At 46.0% G+C, this 23,701-nt stretch overlaps 1 protein-coding gene and 1 long non-coding RNA gene across 2 annotated transcripts in view; one reads left to right on the top strand and one right to left on the bottom strand.

Annotated features, from left to right (window-relative positions):
* Window positions 1-11,134: 11,134 nt before the first annotated feature.
* Window positions 11,135-22,982, bottom strand: LOC143435130 (uncharacterized). The gene is made up of 3 exons (XR_013105134.1): window positions 22,888-22,982; window positions 22,133-22,240; window positions 11,135-11,827 (listed from the first exon to the last, which is right to left on the bottom strand). It is a non-coding gene; the product is annotated as an uncharacterized LOC143435130 (long non-coding RNA).
* The window catches only part of Dap (death associated protein), a 48,727-nt gene continuing 45,129 nt past the window's right edge, over window positions 20,104-23,701 (top strand). The window contains exon 1 of the mRNA XM_034523209.2: window positions 20,104-20,308. Coding sequence (XP_034379100.1) covers window positions 20,254-20,308 — 55 coding nt within the window. The 5' untranslated portion in view covers window positions 20,104-20,253. The remainder of the gene's footprint in view (window positions 20,309-23,701) is intronic.

Raw genomic sequence — 23,701 nt, 5'->3', positions numbered from 1 at the left:
GGTATGTTGACACTCATTCTGGCTATGAATTCTAGCCCTCAGTTTGACTATGACCTTGCCAAGGCAGACAGGGCCATGCAGGCTGGCATTCCTCTTTCCTAGTATGTTGACTCATTGGGATTTGATGCCTACAACACTATGTGCCACAGTCAAGGTCTTAGGGGTGCAAACTGATGAGGCCCCTGAAAAATGTACTTCCCTTGTTCCTGTGCAGGGTGTTCTGGGATCCTGTTCCTGGATCTTACATCAAACCATAAATGAATGACTCAGTTTGACAGTCAGCCTGTGGTCCTTTCTCTTGATGAACTGAGTAGACTGAGTCTACAGGAGCTGAACGGGAGGAAGAACAGAAATGAAGAGTGTGGAAGGACAGGGAACTAAGGCCACCCTGGCCCTCTGCACAGCTGTCCCAGGGCTCTGTCTCACTCCCCAGGCTCTCAAACGGAGAAGTCCAAAGGGTCACTTCATAGATGTGTCCAGGATCATGTGTGGCTCAGGAGCAACACTACTTTCCATTGTAAGTCACCTGCCTGCATTTGTAAGCCCTTCAGTTTCACAACTGAGTTAATTCAAAAGCTACTTGGTAGAACTCTATCTAGTAAATGAGAGACTGATCCAGGGAACCTGCTGCTGCTATGTCAAAGTAGTAAAAGTTACTGTCAGTAAAGCAGGAATGGGGGGACGGGTCTCACTAGAAGACCCTAGAAAGACACACACACACACACACACACACACACACACACACATTCCTCATTATCATCTGTCATTTCCATCATGGTAGTTGCCATAACCTGGACATATTATTTACTTGTACTAAGAATTCAGCTTGTGTTCTGGTGTGAGTCCATGGAAAGACAAAACTTGGCTTAATGGAACGCCATGCCCAGGAGCCATGAGGCTTTACATATTGAGAACACACTGAGCCATTATATTTGGAGAAGGTGGTGCCCAAATCCACCTCCAGCCTGCAATGGAAAGATTAAGATGCTCATCAGAAAACTAAAAGGCTCTAAGGAGATGGTCTTTAGATGGTCAAAAGATTTAGGTTTTTCTAGTCAGAAAAAAAAAGGTGGGTGCTGCCTGGGGGTTAAAAACTGTGTTTTTTTTTTTTCAAAGAACCTGGTAACCTTCTGTGATCATGTGACACTGAAGAAGAGGGCACATGAGCTCCGGCTACAAAAAAAAGAACAGTGAGGCCACTAAACAAATATTGGCTTCAGTGTTGGTTAACTGAACATCCAGTCTGAATAGTGTCTGAGTTAGGGTCTTATTATGTGAAGAGATACCATGACCAAGACAACTCTTATAAGGATAATATTTAATTGAGACTGGCTTCCAGGTTCAGAGGTTCGGTGCATTATCATCAAGGCAGGAACATGGCAGCATCCAGGCAGGCAGGGGGCAGGAGGAACTGAGAGTTCTACATCTTCATCTGAAGGCTACTAGCGAAGACTGGCTTCCAGGCAGGTAAAATAAGAGCATTAAAGCCCAAGCCTACAGTGACACACATACTCCAACAAGGCCACACCTCCTTTTTTTTTTTATTTTTATTTTTTTTTTTTTTTTTTGGTTTTTCAAGACAGGGTTTCTCTGTGTAGCTCTGGCTGTCCTGGAACTCACTCTGTAGACCAGGCTGGCCTCGAACTCAGAAATCTGCCTGCCTCTGCCTCCCAAGTGCTGGGATTAGAGGCGCGCGCCACCACCGCCCAGCAAGGCCACACCTCCTAACAGTGCTAATCCCTGGGCCAAGCACATACAAACCATCACAAATAGCATTGTATCTAGGATCATTCCAACTTAGACTGGAGTCCCACCCTCTCATCTACCAGTGCAGAGTGTGGCCAACTTGCCTAGTTTCTTTAAGCCTCTGTTTTGCCATCTCTGAATCAGGTGTTATAATAACGCCTTCAGAGGTTGGAAAGAAACTGAATGATACACATATCATACTTAGCACAGACAGAAAGCACCTGCAAGCATCAGCTAGAGCTGCTGTCTAACCTCTAAATGCTGAAATACCTTTTAAGTGAACGTTTTGCTATATAAATTTGATTGTAACTCCCTCCCCCTACCAAAAAAAGGGGGGTGTATATTGGATTCCTGAGTCCCAGAACTTCCAAATGTGAGTTTATTGGCATTAAGATCTTTACAGAGATGAGAAAGTCTGAAATTGTGTCACTGGAGAGGAGGCCCCATTCAATATGGCTGGTGTCTTCAGAACACAAAGAAATTGGACAGAGACATGCTCTAGTGGAGGACAGTGGTACTGTACAAAGAAAGAAAATGGCTTCCTACACGCCATCGAAAGATGTCAGAATAGACTCTGCTTCCGAATGAGCCAACACTGCTGCTACAGTTTGAAGCTTGACTATCCCCAAAAGGCCCTAGGTCTATAGCAGTTGGGGATGTCGTGGAACGTTTAGGAAGTGGAGCCTAGTAGGAGGAAGTGAGGTCACTGAAGGGTGTGCTCTTGAGAGGAATGTTTAAACTCATCCCTCCATGTTGATCACCTTGGCTTTCAGCCACTGTGAGGTAAACAATCTCCTCTAGCCATGTTTCTGTCATGGTTCAGGTTTTTGCCAAAGGCTCAAATCAACAGGACCAAGCCACCATGGGCTGAAACCTTCTTTATGAAGTTCATTGTCTTGAGTATGTTGTCCCAGTGTGCAAAGCTAACACATTTACTGACATCTTGCTAGCAGACTTCCAGTCCCTCCCCCCACCCAGGTCTGGACAAGAATACATTTCTGTTGCATCGACCACCAATGGGGAGCTACAGATATATGGATCAGATCTGTCCAACCTGTAGCCCACAGCATCATGCTTCCAAGTATGGGTGAAAGACTGTGGCCCAATACTCTCAGAGATCACCATTTCACAATGCAGTGTTAAAAGAGTGAACCTCCCAGAAGACGATTCCAAGACTCAGTAACAGCCAACGTACAAGCTAAGAAACAGCTCTGAGGAGCAGATGTGAGGCGCTACCTGTGTGCTCCCAGTCTAGGCTCTCGCTCAACCATCCAGTCTGGGCCCTGGGCCCTGACTCTCCATTTTTCAAAGAGTCTTTGTTTTCAAAAAGTTTTTAAGGCTCTTTGTTTAAAGAGTCTTTTGCTGTCTTGGCCATCTGTGGACATGGGACCCAAGAAGGAAGGTGTGTCCATGTGCGACTCCATGTGTATATTGTTCCAAATTCATGCCCATGTAGAGAAAGTATCTTCATTACAAGAGTCCACACATGAAGATCAGTAGATAAAAACAAAGAACACAGGTTGGATTGATTTCTCTTTACAATCCTGGTCTCTGCCCATACCCAGGCCTCAGCCCTCAAGTCCTGCTCGTCCGTCCTCCCAATTCTAGCTGATAGCCAGAGATTCCTTTGGCTTTGCTGGCCACTCGACAGCTGTCAGGGTTAATAATCAGAGGGGGCCAGCAGCATGTAGGGCTGGCAAGGACACTGGGCAGTGACAGCTGCAAAGGCCTGCTTGCTAGGGGCTTCTCTGCCAGGCCACCACAGATTCTGGGAGCTAATGGAGCAGGAGAGCTGGTCACTAGACTGAATACAGGCTGAAACTTGAGTCTGTACACAGTCCAGACTCTGGAATCCACGATGCATATAGCTTCATTATAAAAAAAAAAAAAATAGATACGGTGTTTTAGTCCAAAATAGGCATTTTCTGATATTTTATTAGCCCATTTTTGTGCCTGAAGCTATGATCTGACTCATGTTATTAAATTATATCTGTACATAAAGACTTGAAAACCTGCCTGAGACATTTGCCTATTTTCAGAACAGCATGAAATCCAGGAACAGAGAGCTGGCCCCTTGTTATGTTTGACAACAGGTGGACATGTGAATTCATGTCAGGACAGTAGCCATGGGATCATATCCATGGCTTCAAGCAACACTAAGTCTGAACATATTCAAACAGTTTTAAAAGTGAAACCTGATCTAAATTTAAACATAGCAACTGCCTACATAACACTGATACTATATTTGGTATTACAAATAATTGACAAATGGTTAAAAGCATAACAGATGATATGCATAGGTTATATGCCAATGGCATGCTGCTTCATGTAAGGGATTTGCATAGTGAGAACATTCATGTGTCTCAGAGAGTTTAGAACTGATTCTCTCTGGATAACAGGGATGTCCATAATTCTGAAAGGTGATGTTCCCAATACAGAGACCCACAACTGGACCATATGCAGAGAGTAAAAGACTTTGAAGCACTTGCTGGGCAGTGGTGGTGCACGCCTTTAATCCCAGGGTTTCTCTGTGTAGCCCTGGGTGTCCTGGAACTCACTCTGTAGACCAGGCTGGCCTCGAACTCAGAAATCCGCCTGCCTCTGCCTCCCGAGTGCTGGGATTAAAGGCGTGTGCCACCACCGCCCAGCTGTCTGTACTTTTTTAACCTTACAAATATCTTACTTACTAAAAATTGTTATGTTCCCTATATGATATTTTTCTATTTGTGTGTTATGTGTATGTGCGGGTTATATGTGCAAGTGTGTGCAAATACACACCTGTGTGTACCCATGCGGGGTCCAGGTCCCTTGCTCAGGTTTTCACCAGTTGCGGTGCCTTTCTCTGCCTCCTGATTACACATCAAGATGTGAGCTCTCAACTGTTCCCGCCTCCATGACTTTGTTCTGCCATTGTGGACTCTAAACCTCTGAGAGTGTAAGCCCAATCCAAGGTTCTCTTCTATACGTCACCTTGATCATAATGTTTTATCACAGCAATAGAAAAATAACTGATACAGAGTGTATTGGTTCACAGTTCTGGAGCCCAGAAAGTCCAGGACTGAGAAGTCAGGACCTGGTGTGAGCCTTCCCTCTGCCTCCACCACACAGGGAGAACCTGGAGTGAGCCTTCTCTCTCCCTAACCCCATAGGGAGAACCTGGAGTGAGCCTTCCCTCTGCCTCCACCCCATAGGAAGAATCAAAGAGCAGGCGGAGAGCAGGACTCCAGGTTTGGACTAGTCCTTCTGTATGGAACTCAGACATGCAGGTTCTGAGTCAGACTCACGTCCTAGATCATACTTTAACAGCCCTGCACAGAGAATAGCATGTGTTCTATATGAAAACAGGGCAATGATTAAAACTAAATGCCCAACATAACTAATGCACTACTATTTCTGACAAAGCATTATTAAGCCAACATGCCTTTCAAAAGTTGATTTACCATAAAGAAGAAGAAGAAGAAAGGGTTACCATTGCATCTACAGATTTCATATTAACAGGCTATATTAGTAATCACTGTCCAGATGCTGCTGCTGCTGCTGCACCCGTGAGCTCCACCATCTATAATCATTTAGAAACTGGTGTGAAACTGTTGAACCCCTGAAATGAAGGTGGAAAGATCTGGAATTCAGTCTAATGATAAATTTCTTCCTAATCAACTAGACCAATGTCATGACGGTTAATCGTGATTTGATTGCATGCAGAGAAGTGGATGAGGTCAGTAAAGCTCACCTCCAGGTGTGGCTGGAGGGTGTTTCCAGAGAGGATCTAACGTGTATGGTAGTAAATAAAGGGGAGCATCCCTGAATGGGGTGACATCATCACATAGACTAGGGACCCAGATGCAACAGAAGCAGAAGGAAGCCCATCGGTGCAGACCCCATCTCTGCTCCCTCTGCCTCCTGCACACCAGGAGATGAGAAGCCCCTCTCCTGTATATGCACTGCTGTGACATTTTGCCTCACTACACAAAGGGCCAGAAAGCAAGAGTCCAGCAAGACTGAAACCTCTAAAATCATAAGCCAAAATCAAATGCTTTCTCTTGTTATTTTTTTCTCAACATGATGTCATGATGACAAAAACTAACACAGCTAGCGCTCCTGCATCCTTCAGTTGGTCACATGACAAGGATTCATTAGGAAATCCCATCCGTTTGGGGGACACAATCGGTGTAAGTGAAAGTCTTGTCGTGATGATTACTAAGCCTGAATGAAGACAAAGGAAGAGCCAGCTTGGTCAATTTCTTCTGCAAATTTTGGTGTCTAGAAACAAGAGTTAGTCAAGTCAAACATTCATTGAAGTCTGGAATCTTCCCACTCATAAATGCATCAGTATAACCAGAGAAACTTATTTCAAATAACGGTTCAATAGCTCTCAGGGTGTCTCCTTCCATTCCCTTGTTTCCACTGTGCCTTTAGTATCTCAGATTTCTACACTCAGTTTGGTATGCCCATGTACCCATGGTGTAAGCTTTCTTCTTTAGAAGAATGTACTGTGGTTGGAATGTGACCCTCAAAGTCTGCAGGCTTTGATTAGATAATAATTACCAATACAGCAATACTGAGAGGCAGGCCCTTTAAGGGGCCATTGAGACTCTAGACGGAGCCCTCCCCATTGGGTTAATATGATCAATGGATTACATTCATTATCACCAGTGTTTGGGTAAGAGCACATTTAGTGTTCCCTGTGTGCTTACCTTCCACCATGTTAAAATGCAGACAAGGCCTCACCTTGACTTTGATCTGTCACCTCCATAACTGTAAGAAATAAATTTCTTCCTCCGTGACATATCCGGGCTATGGTACTCTGTTACATAGGAAAAGCTGAGCTAAGAGAGAACACACTTGGGGAACATCCTCAGATGCAGCATCACAAATCACCCCACTGAGGATGGATGCAGGGATGCCTGTGCCTTCCCAGTACCTTTGTGGAAGTCTGTGAGCTAGATGCAGTCCCTGCCCAAGACAGTGTGGGGAGCTGATGCAATCACAATGCACTAACACACAGCCTGTTACCATCCTTTAGACCATAATAGAAAAAAAATATTCTACCAAAATTTAGCATAAGAAGGGACATGAGTGTGATGTTCATATACAAATGAACTAGATATCAGCCTATACATTATAAATTCACTAATGCTCATTGTGGGGTAAACACCATTCTTAATCACACTTAATCACTTAATCATTCTTAATCACCATTCTTAACCATCATGCTTTCAAAAAGGAAAGAAGACTCGAGGGATCCAAAAACAACTGCAGGCTTCTGACTCCCTGGAAGGTTCAAGTTTCCTGAAAGCTATGGATTGCGTGATGTTCTGTTATGAATCCTGGCCAGAGACAAGAATCACCAGGAAGGCATCACTGTCAGAGTTTCTTACTCACCAAGCCTGAAGCTGGGTGAGAACTTGGAGAGAGTCACAAGCTTTCGGTGATGCAGATACTGTTGCCCTGGGGACCGCATGCTCGGAACTACCGCTACATGAAGAGGGCGGTGAAAGGTCTGAGGAGCCAAATAAATATGTCTGGCATTGCAGTGCAGAGCACCTCCATTGCAACTGCTCCACGTGCTGCTAGAAGGTAAGAACCATCACTGGCAGCACACACGTGTGCAGTGAGGCTGTGCTCCAGGAAGCTTACAGAACAAACACCGGCAGCAGGCTGAATCTGGCCTCATGCCAAAGTGTACTGATCCCTCCGTGGAGAATGAAGGACTCTTCAAAAGGCTCATGGGGAGAAGCCATGAAAGGGATAGAGGCTATGCAGGCAGACCCTCCCTACCCTGTACTTCTTCATGAACACACACCATCAGAACCACAAATGCAGTGGCACCTGCCTTCCACCTCTGAATCTCTGTCCCAAGGTTCCATGGACGGTATTTGATCAGAAACAATTCAACATATCAATGTCACAAAGCTTCGGAACGTGAGGTGTTCTTCAGCTCTGCCACTCGTTTTGGAGACTATCACGGTCTATTTCTGTCACTTGTCAGCATGCAGCACACTGGTGACAGCTCCAATGAGCAAGACTATAAATGCCATGAAAGTGGAAACCATACCTCTACTTTCAAGAAAGCCTCTTGGCATTCAGTGTACACAAACAATATTTATGAATGAAAGAGAGTCTACAGGATCAAGATTCCTTCTTGCCTTATGATATCCATGATATCTAACTTAGGCCTTGGAATGTGGTAGCCAGTCGAGTTTCCCTCTACCTCACCATGGTAGTCTCAGGATTCTAGGAGCAAGAAGAGGTGCTAGAAGGGAGGATGTGCTTATATAGCCAAGGTTATCACACTTGGAGAGATGACAAGAACAGAAATCCTTTTGTCCTGGAAAGTTCTGGGAGCCCCACATTAGATGTTACGTGTTACCTTGAGATTTGGGGTTCCCTCTTTGGGTTCTCGGTCTCGCTAAGAAAAGAATTCAAGGAAAAACTCAGAAGGAAGCTCAGGCACAGGTTCTCTTCTTATTTAAAAGAAAAATAACAGGGCAGGGAAGCTGAAAGTCTCAGCAGCTTTCAGGACAAGGGAGATGGAGAAGAGATGAACACATGCTACGAGAATCAGGTATAGCGGCCTTCTATGTGGCAGGCAACTAGCCACCTGGCAAGAGTAGAGGATGCTTCAGAGGAAGTGAGTGCCCCTCGAGGGCCAGGGACAGAACATCTAGGCTCTGGCAAATATTTGAATGAGAGAGAGGGGAAGGGTGTAGTTTTCTGAGTAGCTCACAACAGCAGGCAGGCTTGACAAAGCCAATGGACAAAGGCACAGCTCTGAGGGTGGGCCTCTGGGACAAAGGCTGAGACCCTAGAGCCATAGTGGACAGGGCCTGTAATGGGCATTGTATCTGGTGGGACAGGTCACACTCAAGAATAGAAAGATCACCTGGGCAGGTAGTGCTGGCCAGCGGGAGGAAGAAAAACAGTGAGGGTCAAGAAGTCCTGTTTAGTAAAGAGTCAATTGCCCAGAAGCAAGAAACAGTAGATATATAGATGGCCTTTGGGGAAACAAAACAACAACAACAACAAAAGGCCCTTTGTGTAACAGGAACCTAGAAATTGCTTATGGAGGACAAAGGCCTGGACTCCTGTCTTTGGTTTACGTGTCTCCTTTATCTTAAAACTTAGAGTCAGACGTCTGTTTAAGCCTGCTTGCTGGCATGTTAACCACCCAAAGAATGTCTTCTCTTGATAACTGGTTGCCTAGCTGGCTCAGTCAGTGGAATGTGAGACTCCTAAGACCTAGAGATTAACCTAGTTCATCCCCCTTCATGACTGAAAGCACGAAGATAAGAGTAGCCAAGAGGTCTTACCATCAGCTTTTACAGTGTCCTGGTCCAACCTGGAAGTCTGCAGTCATCCTCAGGGGCATGTAGCCCCCTGGTAGTCTAGGGAGAGCAGAGTCTCACAGACAAGATCACCCAGGGCCACAGCAGTTATCTCTTGGAAAACAGTTCATCATCTTGAGCGATAAAGACTTTTTTAGACCATCTTACGTGACCAGAACTGAGATAAAGACTATCCAGATCTCACTGTGACCAAGACTATGTAACCACACACACAATCTCTCATACCAACTCCTCCTGCCTCATTTCTCCCTCTATATGATCCTAAAACAATACCCCAAAGATGGCTGAAATGCATGCTTTCTACTTTTCCCCCAAATGGTTATTTTTACTGAACTCCTTTCTTTGATTTTTTTTTCACCATTACTTTTGTTTGCTTCCTTTGCAAACAACTGGACTGCACATGTTAGAGCCAGCTAAGAATGTTGTTACATATACAACCACTTGGATGAACCTTGAGGGAATGTTTCAAGTTAAATAGCACACTCACGGAATGACGAATATTGTACAACTCCACTTGAGGAAGAAATGTAAAGTAAGTTGAAATGAGCTGAAGGAGGGAGACGTGGAGATGCCAGTCAACTTGACTGGTGTGGTGCTTCATCTATCTGAGATGAGTACATTCAAAAGGAATGCTATAAACACTGGGATTGTTGGGGACAATCCTGTCCCATGCCCTTGCTTTGTTAAAAGGGTCACTATGATGTTCCATGTTCCTATCATATTTTAACAAGCCACCAGAACCTTGTTTTAACTCTGTGACCTTCACAAGTTTGAAAAGAGAAAAAGAAAACTAGGCTCCAAGGTCCAAGAATCTTCTAATTATCAAGAGAATTTACTCAGGTATACAGTCTAGTGATTAGCCAAATAGCTAAAGCAATCGAGCTAGCTCATTAATAGTAGGCACCCCTGTGAACTCAAACAGATCCCTGCCAGGGACAGACTTAGGGCCTGATGCAAGGCTCTTATGTTTGTTTTCCAACTTGGACCTACACAAGTTATGGGGATGGGGGTTGTGTTCCTGGGGGATAAAGACAGCACCAGAGGACAGAATTGTCTTGATCTCCTGACATCAAATTACAGAACAATTGGATGGGGGTGCATCAGAACCCTAGAATAGATCCGCAGAGCATAAGCAAATCCAGTGTGGCCTGAGACCTACTTAATCAGCTGACGAGGCTCCTTCCCCTTGCTGTTGCAGGATATTTGATTCCACTGTGAACCCCAAGGTTATGTATTGGAAAAATATGTTTCTAGTCGTGGTGCAGCTCAGCACTCACCTGTAATCCAGGAGGTTTTTGTTTATTGTAAATAAGATCAAAGAAAAGTCAACCACAGGTCAAGAGGAGGAGCAAGCAAGTGGACAGGGAGTGAATATAGGGAAAAAAATCATAGAGAATGAGAGGAAATCAGGAGGATAGACAGATGCACAGGAAATAGAAAGGAGAGACATTCCATTTAAAAGCAACTTTAAGATAGTATGAAGGAGAACTGGGTTTTTCCCTTTGGGATGTCTGTTGAAGAGGACAGTCAGCTAGGTACTCCCTCTGCCTCTCTAAGCTAGCAGGATTTCCCCCCAGCATCTGGCTCCTGAATCTCTAATCATTGGTAAATCCAAAGATTGGGATTTTGTTTTTTAAAATCACCCCTTGCTTTTGTCACTGGGTTGTAAGTGTTCTGTTTTCACTCATTGATTGACACCTGGAAAGGCCATGTCGCATAACACCTGACCCCCACCACCACCACCACCATGAGCTAAGACCCCAGGATGCTGCAGTGCTCTCTGAATTAGAATGTTAACATAAGAGAGGGATGGGATGTGTGAGTAAGGGCTCTCCTGAGAAGCAGGACTAGGAAGGGTGGGAATATGTTTGTTGTGCACACTTCCTACACGGACACGCACACACACACACACACACACACACACCATCTGTATGGATAAAGAGAGGTAGTGACAAATCCTAGGGACACTGCATCACTGCATTTGATACTTTTCTCACTGTTATAACCAAATACCCAATCGGATGCAACTTAAGGGAGGAAGAGTTTATTTTAACCTGTAGTGTGAGGGTACTGTTCATGGAAGCAGAATTATGGGGCTATCTGTAGCCACAGCAGTCTCCTGGACTGAAGGAAATCCCTGCAGCCCTCAGCCCAAGGAAAAACCAGGAATCTCTGAGCACTCTAACAAGCATTTCTTCTCTCTGGGATAGTCTATATTTTAAGTATCTCATGAAATGGGGTCAGGCTCTAGGCTCAAAGCTGGAGTTGAGAGACTCGCCTTCTTAGCAAGTCTCTGCTTCCTAAGAGTCTATACCTGCCCAGAAGAGCTCCAGAGGCTATGAACCAAGTGTTCAAACACAGAAGCCTATGGAGGACACGTCACACTCAAACCTCAGCAGACACCAACAGAGAGAGTTGTAAAAGGTCAGGCTGTGGGAACGTAGTTGGTCTTTCCTCCATTCATGCTTTCCACTGTTGGGCACACCTACGAGTCACGGAGGGTCATCACCTTTACTCCAGATCCGCCCCTTCTAAAAGCTGTCTCTACGACACCTTTAGAGTCATGTTTGACCAGTTATCTAGTACTGTGGTGGGCACTTAAGACGGAGTGTCGCGTTGTGTCATTCACTGGCAACGTCCAGAGAGAGAACACTCTTATTGGCATGTCCGTAGCTTCATTGGTCATTGCTGGGGCTGCAGTGTCTTTCCTTAACCTCAGGACTCCCTGCTGTGTCCTGCAAAAAAAAAAAAAAAATCCCATAAGGATTCAGACTATTCTCTTTCAGGATGGGGAGTGGAGAGAAAATGAGGATGACAGCCCCGGAGCAACAGAGAAGTAGGCAGGCCGATGAGGCTGGCCCAGATCATCCTTCGGCTGTGTTTTTGCTGAGTGGTGTCTTGTTAAGCCATATCTTTTCCACAGCCTTGCATGGAATGCTCAAGTGTAGCATTTCTCCCCCCAAATGTCCCATGGCTCTTCATTAAGATAAAGAAGATGGGACAGTCCCCAGCAAGCTGCTGAAATCGTATCTTCTCTCTTCCATGGCCAAAGGTAGTCTATTAATTTGTGCCAGGGAAAGGCTCCAGAATGGCGCCCAGAGGGTCTTTCCACCCCAAAAGGATAGATGGAGATTTGTCCTTATCTGGATTTACAGCAATTGTGTTTCTCAAGTCTGAACTTTCTCTAGTATTGAACAAACACAAAAATGGGCTTTGCTCTAGACGCTGAGGAGCAGGATGCGACAGAAGTCATTATTTACAGCCTTCTCCTGCCTGCAAAGTCACACAGACACTCTGGCGGGAGCAGAATAATTAATCAATGATGGAAAATCACCAACAGAGAAGAAAAATGGTTTTGAAAGAAACCCAAGTAATTTCAGCAAGAGGAATAGGCTTTGAATTTGTTAGGAATAACAAGCTCGGGACACAAACAATAAGAAAGCGTTTGGAGAAGGCCCCAGAAGTATCTTCCAGAACTCCATCCAGAGATACGCTTGTTAATATAGGCTCTTGGAAACTATTCTGGGACTTAAACTAAGATTGCATTAGTCTGCTTTTTCATTACTATCATGAAATACCTGGAGTAGATCTCTTTGGAAGAAAAAGTGCCAGGTGGTGAGGGTGCAGGTATTTAATTCCAGCACTCAGAAGTCAGAGTCAGGAGAATCTCTTTGAATTTGAGGCCAGCCTGGTCTACAGAGAGAATTCCAGGATAGCCAAGGCTACACAAAGAAATCATATCTTGAAGAAAAAGAACAAGAAGGAGGAGGAAGGGGAGGAAGAGGGAGAGGAGAAGGAGGGAGAGAAGGAGGAGGGAGAGGATGAGGAGGGAGAAGATGAGGAGGGAGAGGATGAGGAGGGAGAGGAGGAGGAGGGAGAGGAGGAGGAGGGAGAGAAGGAGGAGGGAAAGGAGGTATATTTTAAATAACTATAAGATCAGCTGCCTCATCAAATGATGATCTTCTTTGTTGACAGAATCTCTGGCCAATATATGCATCAAGGAAAGAAATGAGCGTGTGTGTGTGTGTGTGTGTGTGTGTGTGTGTGTGTGTGTGTGTCTTTTCGACTCTCTACCCCTTTTTATAAAGCTGCAAAGATATAATAGTGGGGCCTCCACAGTGATGAATTCAATTCATTTCTGAATGTTCCACCCTAAACAGCAACCTTATATCAACTCTCCATCCTTTCTATGAGAACGGAATTTCCATACAGGAAGTCTTGAGGCTATCAACACCATATCCAAACACAAAACATTAGCCAGTTCACAGTGATTACTGATAAAGAGCTGGCCGCACCAATACATTAAGTTTCACCTTATAAAATTGCCATATTTTAAAACCCTGCCCACCAGTGGGGTGATGAAGGACGGCATCTCCTGTAACAAGACAGACACACTGATGGCGTGCATTCCCTTTCCTAGTGTGAGGATGATGTTCTAGGGGCTTCCTCCCCAAACCTGCGGCTACTGTTAATGAGGAAAGTATCCAACACCAATTGAGGGATACTCTACAAAATGAGATAGCAAGAAAAACATCACTCTAGTCTGGAGATTGGGAGTAAGCACATGAAAGAACACAGTTAGTGGTTGGCTCCACAGACAGGTGGGCTGATGAGTGATGGCTTGCTTTTCTCTTTGGGTATTACTCTGCTGTTTGGGGTTTACAAAGGGCATTGTTGGGTGATTTTACACCCAAAATGATCTCATAACATGTCTGTCTTTCCTGAAAGCAGTCCGGACATCCATGTGGCCAGGTGAGAGAAGGCACAACACCGAGCTTTGAAGAGAACAAAGTGGCAGCAGCCTCTTGGCAGTCCTTTAGCCCTTCTTCTGAGGGGAGCCTTAAGATAAGGGAGTGGGTGCACCAACATACTTAGAGCTCTAGAACTGACAACCCCCACACAGAGGTGCAGAGCAGAGCCCGGAAACAGCTGCAGTACATGCTCAAGCATCAAGGGAGGCAGCAGAGCCCATGCAGTCTTCTAGTGAAGGAGTTGTCCAGCATCTGTGAGGCTGAAGAGGAGGGAAGGTCTTAGGGTTCACCTGTTGACTGGCACTCTTGTTCACAGGCTAGTGTGGTGCTGAAACTCCTGCAGCCTCCTCTCTGGTGCTGCTCTGAGGACCGAGATTTGGAATTTTGTTTGTTTTGTTTTTAAGGTTTTTTTACTTCTTCTATTTTTATGTGTGCCTGTGGTGTACCTATATGTGAAGGCATGTTTTTTGCATGCATGTGTGTAGGTGAGCATGTTCATGTGTTTGTACATGCACAGGGATGTCCCAAGGTTGACATTCTCCTTTATTGCTTTTCTACCTTACTCATTGAGACAGGGTCTCTTGATCAAAAAACCACAGTGCTCCCAAGTAGCTAGTCTTGTTAGCTAGCTTGCTCGAGGAATCCCATCTCTGTCTTTTGAGACTGGAATTACAGTGGGCAGAGATAGCCACCAGACATTCTACATAGGTTTTGTGGTGATCCAAACTCCGGTCCTCACGCTTGGCCAGCAAGTGCTTTCACCACTCCATCACTGCCTCAGTCCGTAGATTCGTCTTCATCCTGCATCTTCAGTCAGTATCAAACGGTCCAAGGCAACAGTTCTCAGACATCTTGGGGAAATCTGCTGTCAGGGGAGAAGAATAGACCCATGCAGAAGAACTAGGAGGTGGATTATGTTTATAATATACTAAAACCTTATTGTTTCCCACTCTGCCTCAAGGATACAGTGTAGCTTTCTGATAGCCACATAATAAGATAAGACAAAGGACTGAACTAGGTAGAAAGAGGATGCAACTGTCTTCTCTACAGCCAAACATAAGGCAGGAACTTTCTACTCTGCCTGTGCATGCTCACTCTGCCTTCACCACAAGTGTGGTGAGGACATGGCCCCGTCTTCTATCTTCTGTAGCTCTCCTCTGTGCTTCCTTTGGATAAACACCTCCCACCTCCAGTCAAGTGGAAAGGTTCAAGTAAGTCCTTACTCTTGGCTCTGAACAGCTTTCTCCTCACCTTCCCAGAAACCACCAGAACCCAGCAGGAACCTTGTTACTGCTCTAGAGCTTCAAGCACATTCCACCCTGTGTCATAAACACAGTTTACTTCATTCTTTCCTCTGAAATCTCTAACAAGCAATACTCTTTGGGAAGACTTGTTTCAATCCTCATGGTTTACACAGTGTCCCCAGTGTGTCATATTGTTAACCCACAGAGACATTCTAGAGGTCATGTGACTCTCTCAGTGTTAAGACTGGGACACTGAGCCTCACGGAGGATGCATTTTTCTAGAGCTCATAAATTGACATGTGGTCAGGATGGGTCCTAATGTGTCTACAGATCTCCCCCACTGACTTCTCTCTAGTCGTCCCCCATAGGGAAAGTCCAAGCAGAGCCCTGTGGGCTTAAAGAGGTCATGATGACCTCAACAGCCTCCTGCTGTTCATCTCACATCTATGGTTTCTGAGAATGATAGGCTCACAGCCAAAGAACTTCCTGAAAGGCTTTTATGTATTTTTTGGGGCAAAGTCATGTCCCAGTAGCACTGTCTCCTGGATAGATTCTTTAAAAACAAAGTAACAAAACTATTTTATTATTCAATTTTAGATTCTGGGCTCTCCTGAGATTATTTTGTCTTGCTGAGAGCCTCTTTATCCTCAGTGTCTTTGTCGTGTTTATTTTTATACTTATAGCAATTCATATACCCTTGTAAGAAATTTTATACCGCGAGATAAATGCAAAGCTGTAATATTGAATAACTATTTGAAACTCTAAGATAAGCATTATTGCCTTCAATACAGAATCATAATCACAGACTACATAAGGAGCTTCCACAAGGTCAAACTGTGGCCCAGAGGGCAAACTGGAAATGCCATTTGTCCACACCCTTCCCCTCATTTTTCCACTAAACACATACTTTCGTAAATAATTGACAAAGGCTAGGAACTTCTGCAGGAAATCAGTATTCATAGTACCATGGCGTTCATCTTCTTTATGGTTTTTCTATTTTCTAACTTCCAGATAAAGATAAGAGGAATATTTGCCAAGGTTGGTCATTTCTTTCTTCAAATGTCTTTTACTAAACTATAAGTTTGTATGAAACTGAAATTGACTCCACATTCTTTATTAGCTATGGAATAGCTTCTGAAAAACCCCTCAGATACCTTCTCTCCCTGTGACTGAGGACAAGTGGAAACCCAAGTGAAACCCCCAAGGACGTCTTGCCTCTGTGCTCACACACACACACACACACACACAATATATGGCACAATTTCATTTCTTCTTTGGCTTTTGGAACCTGTGTGGATGTCAAATCAATTACACTTAATTTCATTTATAACTTCTATAGAATAATAAAGAAATGCCTTTGATGCTATAAAGCTAAGTCAGGAATGACAGCTACCCTCTCATTATGAGCCAAGACAACAGTGTGAAAGAACTTTGTGTGGTGAGTAAGAATATAAAAATTCTCATCCATAAGGCAACAGCCCAGAAAGACAGAAAGTAGAGCCTAGCCTGGAAAAAGGAATTGGTGTTCACTGAACTGACTGATACATGAGTAATGTTTATGCACCATAGGGTAATGCACAATGATAAAAAAAATCCACTGCAGAAATAAAAATATATTCCCTAGTGTGTTATGGTTTACAAGTACTTTCAAACATGCAATCTGAACAACCAACAAAAAGAGCAGGTTCTCTCAGGCCTCCCCATCCAGACCCAATTCCTACAGTCCTGCATAGTCTCACTGTTTCCATCAGAGAAACCACGTCTAGGAGGATGCTGTGGGAGTAACTGGGATGATACAGACACTCATCATCATTGAGTTCTGAAACCTGGAATGATCCTCACGGGTGCATGTGGTAAAGGTCTGACGCCCAGTCTGACAATATCTGTTGGTGGGAGAACCTTTAAAAGGTGGGGTCTGACAGGAGGCTTTGGCTTATCTGTTTGAAGGGCACGTGGGACTCCGGGCTTTTCCTCTTTCATTTGCTCCCCAGCCATGAGGTGAACAGATCTGAGCCACTGTGCTGCCTCGGGCTCAAACGCAATGGGGCCAGTAAGGAAGGTGCTAGAACCTCCAAAACTGTGGCCATGAGGTTTTATTGTTATTTTTTTTATTATTTATTTAATCAATTCTGCCAAGGGGATAGGACCAGGGTGTGACTCTTGCAAGGTCAGCAGTGTAAAACTGAGGTATGCTGCATCCTACCCTTCTTTTCTCAGGTGAGTGCTGTGGGTGTCTGTGGCAGTGCAGGGAATGTAACACATGGGGCACAGTCCTCCAATGTCTTCCTTGCAGATAGGGAAACCAAGGCTCCGAAAGACTCAGTGATGTTGCACAATAGACAATGGCAGGGAGGATTTGCACCTTCTGCTACTTCTTCAAACCCTTTTTTCCTGATTCTGTTTAGAAAACAGCCTACTTGGGCTAGAGGGATGGCTCAGTGGTTAAGAGCACTGACTGCTCTTCCAAAGGTCCTGAGTTCAATTCCCAGCAACCACATGGTGGCTCACTGTAGGAGGAGCTAAGGTGGGAGGAGTAAGGAAGAGGAGGATCGAGGCGAGGGAGGGAGGTGGGAAAAGAGAGAGAGAGAGAGAGAGAGAGAGAGAGAGAGAGAGAGAGAGAGAGAGAGGAGGTGCCATGAATGACCACGCATGTACCAGGAACAGTCCTGGGTAACAACTTATATCTAGGTTAGTTAACTGGGAAACATCTATAATTATGTGGGCATATTGTTATTGAACATTACCAAATATATAAAGCCTTTGATTAATATTTAAGTATTAGAGTTTCATCCACTGGGTCTGCGTGGATGGCGGGATAGTCTGGGCACAGCCCAGCCTTGCGAAGACAGTGTGGAAGATTGGCAGAGCCATCTCCCACACTGGCGTCTCATGGGTGGCAGGGCCGGTGTCTCTGGCAGCCTGGCAGCAGCAGTACAGCAGTGCCGATCCTGGCGACAGGCCTAAGCTAGTCAGGAACATGGAGGCTGATTAAGAAAAGCCAGATTGAATGCCACAGATTTAAATAATTACTGCAACAGCTCACAACCATCTTTAATGGGATCCGGTGCCCTCTTCTGGCGTGTCTGAAGATAGTGATGGTGTACTCATATAAGTAAAATAATAATTCTAAAAAAAAAAAAAAAAAAAAAAAAAAAAAAAAAAAAGCAGCATACTTAGAGAAAAGGGGAAATGTTCCCCAAAACCTTACTCAGAAGTTAGCCAACACTAGGAGGAAGTGCTGCCGGGCTGAAAAACCTGGTATTTGGGCCCAGCTCACATTCACCAGATTGAAATGCCTCTCTCTCTCTCTCTCTCTCTCTCTCTCTCTCTGTGTGTGTGTGTGTGTGTGTGTGCACTTTCTTGGTAAAATGAATTATCCTGCCTCGTTCCTCGAACCATTATGAGATTCAAATAACATCACTCAGTGAACGATTCTAGAATCTGTTCAGTAGCCACAAATGCACAGAACGCTCCCAGAGTGTGTGGTACTCAACATTGAGGCTGTACCTGTGACTGACTGGGCTGGACACACCCACATCCACACACATGCTCTCCTCCACAAGTGAAAGTAAATGGATATGCTATTACACCCTAAGCATCCTCATCATTTTCAGTGGAGGCCCCATTTGTTGCTGCTCTCTGTTAAGGCAACACTGTAGGAGAGTCATTGCCTCTCTGTTCCAGGATTGGAAAAGATACTGGATCTTTTGTGATTGCCTTGGCTATCGGGCCTGGAATATAAGTGAAAAACATATACCAGGCCCCTCTTTCCGTGGAGCTGACATTCTAGTCCACGGAGAATTCCAGTAAATAAGCAGAGAGAAATAAGGGCTGCAGATAAGGTTGAACACATGGAGATAGTAAAAGCATGAACATAAAGCATGAGCCAAGCACCTTGGCTACATTTTCAGATCCCACGGTCAGCTGACTTTACAAGCTGGTTATATTGCAGAAAGGAGTCAGTCATGCAGGCATCTGGAGGAATCGGTGCTCGGTGATGGAAATGGCAAATGCCAAGACCAGAAGAACTGGCCTGTCACACTAAAGAAGGATCAGAACAGCCAGTATGGGCCAAGGAGCCATGAACAGAGAGCTTACAGTTTACCAGACCCCGTCCCGAAAGAGCCTGGTGGTTGTATGTGCTCCGGGTTGCATTTGATGGCCATAAGATCTTCAAACCTGGAAACGTCCTCTACTAAGAATTCGTTTTCTATACAAGCCTGCAATCCACCTGCCTCTTGAAGACTGCGAGCTAAATAATTCTCTTTTATGAATTACTCAGACTCCAACACTCTCACAGTGGAAAGCACCCAAGGAAAGTGCAGGGAAGAGGGCCAAGGAAGATGACAATATTTACAAGTCTACAGGGAAGCTGGCCAAACTGAATGACAGCCAGGGTGGCCTGAGGACTGGACAAGGCAGTGACGCTCTTCATCCCTAAAGCTAAAGAGAATCCGGAGCTGTCTGCAGTGCTCCTAAGAGATCAGAGGCACTGGATAAGTGACCTTTGGACTTGGCAACGTGGGGTCAGGCAGAGGACTAGTCAAGAGGTTCTGAGGGTAAGTAAGGAGTAGAGAGGTGTGGCACCCAGCTTCTTTTAATAGCTGTGTCATCAAAGGTCCATGTGCAATCCACAGGGGATGGTGGCAGACCCTTTTCTAATGACCGCTGATCTTGCAGAGCTGCGAGCTCTAGAGAGGTGCCGGATGAGTCGTGCGGCAAAGTGGGCCAAGGAGCCAGGAGCTGTCATCTCTGAGCGGAAATCCTGCGCTGCGGTCTCGAACCACCAGCAGGCGAAGCTTCCCTCAGTGACAGCTCCGCTAGGGAACACACAGCACGGGTCCAGCCCCTCGCAGACCGCAGGGCCGCCCCGCCCTTCACGTACACGCGCCCTGTCACCCTTCCCATCCAACAGCCTTGGAGTGGTACGTGGCGCAGGCTGCTGCGCATGCTCCACACGGACGGGCGGGCGGGGCAAGGCAGGGAGGCACAGCTCTGGGTGGGCGGGGCCGTGCCACGCAGCCGTCTGGAGCCACGCCCCCGGCCCTGGGCGGCAGTGCGCGTTCCGGAGCGGCGCGCGCCCCACGCCTTCCCTCCCGAGGCCTCGCGCGCGCACGGTCGCCCACCCCGAGGCTGCCATCGCCCCCTCAGAAAACCAGCAGCGCCATGTCTTCGCCTCCAGAAGGAAAGCTGGAGACCAAAGCTGGACACCCGCCCGCCGGTACTGACTGGTTTGCACTTTGTCTGGGGGCGCCGGGCGGGGGCGGGGCAGGATCGGGGTCCCGGTGCCCCGTACTAGTGCGATGCGCAGGCGCGCAGGTGAGCGGGGCCCCGGGGTGCAGGTGAGCCGGGCGGAGGATCCAGCCCTCCCCGGCGGAGACACCCTAGTTGTACAAATCAAAACTCAAACGTAGGCAGTTTCTGTGAGATTGCACAGATGTTTGGGGGGGAGACCCCCAACAATTAAAAGGTAGTGTTGTATCATGATGATTAATCGTGGGCTGACAGCATTTCACACTGACAGACCAAAGAAGCGGAAATAATTATGATCATTAATCACCCGGCATGACTTCCTTTACTCATTTTCTTTTCGTATCCAACTTTCTCTTGAAAGTGGTTAAAATGGTATTTTTAAAGCAAACCCGAAACTTCTAAGCCAAGGCAGATCAGTCCAGTTAAGAGCCACCTTTCTTAGGAAATGGCAAGCAACCTTTGTGTGCCTTGGGCAGCCGCCTCCACTCAGTTCCTGTTTGTTCCTCATGGCTGGAGGAGTTGGCATGTCTACTGCCCTTTCTTGTGGCAGGGATACCTGTGGAAGCACCACAGACGGCCAGCCTGAAGGCCGTGGGTCCCAGAAGTCAAGTCAACTTAAAGCTCCTCTGGGTCTTGACTGAACACGCTGGTGCTATAAGACCAGAGCTTCTCCCGGCGAACCTTAGAGGACTGTATGGGGTAGGGACACATTTGTGCCATCTTTCTATAGTAGAAACTCATACTCTCCAGCTGCTGGCCCCACTGGAGGACAGGAGATTCAGGAGAGAGGAAACGGCCTTTGAAAGTATGCTGTATTCCAAAGCCAGTTCACTGTGGCAGTGCTTCTTAACCAACCTAACTTGGGTTAGGGGTCATAGCTATGGGAGTAGCCATGATAGAAGGCTCTGGGTTCAATCCTCACTTCTTACAATACAAATCAACTTGTGGAAAGATTACATTTAAGACACTGGCCCCTCTCCCTAACCAAGTCTGTCGGCCATTGGTGTGGGCTTGTTTCTCCAGTGGAGTCTCGCTGAGTATATTAAACCACACTCCAGGGTAGGCCCTATGCCCCAGTAAATAGATGGCCAACACAAAACGAACTTGGTGGTATTTTTGTAGACTTCCTGTCTCGTGTGGCTTTCTTTGGGCATTTTTAAAAATCTTACTAGTCTATTGCTTGTGTATTTTGGTTTGTGGTTTTGTGGACTGTGTGTGTGTGTGTGTGTGTGTGTGTGTGTGTGTGTGTGTGTGAGAGAGAGAGAGAGAGAGAGAGAGAGAGAGAGAGAGAGAGAGAATGAAGTAGGGAATCAAGGGAAGAGAGTTAGGGAAGAGGAGAAGCATAATCAGACTATACTGTGTGAAAAAAAATCTACTAAAAATAACAAAACAATAACAACAACAAACATTTCCTTTAAGGAAAAGCTTGACCCTTAATTTAAAGGAGTAGTTTGTGTCCACCTGCCTGTGGCTCTGAGCTGTTTGGCGTGGCCCACACAGTAGGATCACATGTCTGATTCTCCCAAGATAAGCAGTTCATTAGTGTGTGCTGTTGGAAAGACACTGAGTCAAAAGTAGCACTAATTAAATTACACATAGAGACTTTTCATATGAACATCTTAGGATCAGAGGAAGAAAAACACACGTGGGGGAAATTTGACTTGAGAGTTCTGATTTTCTTTAGTTTGTAAACAGGCATTTGGATTAGAAATGTTTGCGCCTGCAGAGAACGCCATGTTGTTAGAGTCTTGAGGAACACCACTGGGCTCCTCTGGGACTCTGGGTTTCTTACCTGAAATTAGAGGCTGTAGCAGATGGTGGTTCTCTGGGCCAGCCATCCGTGGGGGCCCAGCCTCAGCCTTGGGGCTGTACTTTTCCTTCTTTGCCTCTGTTTGTTTCTCTAGTTAATCAAACAGATAAATTCAGGTCATTAACCAGACCCAAAAGTCTAGCAGGAGAGTAGCTGTCAGTGTCACATGCTGCATATCCCAAGGCTAGCTAGACTGACCTGTGACCCCAGAGGGGTGGGTGGGAAGGTGGTGGTTCTCGGCAGTGCCCCTAGTGGTCATGTTTCTCCCTATCTGCAGAAGACTGAGGGCAGTGCTGTTTATGGCAGGAAGGCCATAGGGTGCTCTCCCCCCCCCCCCCCCACACACACACAGTACCACAGAGCATCGGTGCTGCAGAATTTTTTAAAAGAAGGGCCACCCACTAGTAAAGGAGAGTAAAGGTTTGCCAAGGACACAGTTCATAAGTCAAAATGACTGCCTTAAAAACTCTGGGAAGGCTTTCATTAAGTGCTTAAATTGTGTATCAGACTTGTGCTTACATCTTTAACTGGAAATAATAAAATTCTCTCACCACTCTTCTGCTGTCCTCTCTTGTGTTTTCTCTTTAACGACCCTCCTCCCCTGTCCCTACAGGGCCCCCATTTGCCTCATGGCTTCTCCACCTCCTACTGTCTCCTACTCTTCTGGTTTCCAGACTTACTAACACCTTTACCTTGGGGGAGGGGGAGCTGGCGCAGTGCCTGGAACAGATACTCACTAAATAGGTCCAGGAGCATTTCCTCAGGGTGCATGTGGCACATTTCCCACCTTGCTCTCATGGCATGCCTGCAGCCTCCCTGTCTTCCCCATCGCAGAGGTGGCTGGTTAGGGAAGAGTCAGAAGGGAGGAAACAGTAACTAGAACCGGGTCCGAGTTACAACACACCAACATTTTACTTATGTAAATATGTGCTCGGCACTTTCGCTACCGTGGTCCACTGTTGAGATACTGTGGACGGTGCCGTTTAAATCTCTGGCAGAGCTATTTGAGGTGACTTGCTAACCCCTACGAGCTAGTTATTGGAGATTGGCACCCAGGACCTCTGCAGCATGACCGTGTCACACCCCAGATGCCGCTCTCATTGGAGGATCTGCCAAAGGAAAGTAGAGGGAAGGACTGAAGGACGGTGCTGCAGAGACCTTTCTGTGATAAGTGGCACTTCATTGTCTTCTGAACACATCTCCCTAACAACAAGCCAGCCCATCCTAACTGTACCCACCTGCTGCTCTTCACTGGAAAATGTGTGTGTGGAGAGAGGGGGCGAGAGCATTCCTCTCAGGGCTCTGACTAAGGTAGCCACGTATTAAGAAGTGGCTTTCAGTTCTAACAGCATCTGTGCAGTGGCCCACACTACATATGGTGACTCATCCCCGCCAGCCCCATGTGACCTGGATAAAGAAGAGCTTGACAGATGCATGTTTCAGGCCTATAGCCCTGAACACATGCACCCATTTCCCAGCCAAAACTATAAGTAAGTCAAGTCTCACAAATCTCATAATCCCATCGAGTGTTGCTGATTTTCTGTGTCCCCC

Source organism: Arvicanthis niloticus, chromosome 19 (genome assembly GCF_011762505.2).
Source record: "Arvicanthis niloticus isolate mArvNil1 chromosome 19, mArvNil1.pat.X, whole genome shotgun sequence".
Classification (NCBI taxonomy): Eukaryota; Metazoa; Chordata; class Mammalia; order Rodentia; family Muridae; genus Arvicanthis; species Arvicanthis niloticus.
This window is presented reverse-complemented; position numbering and strand designations above follow the sequence as displayed.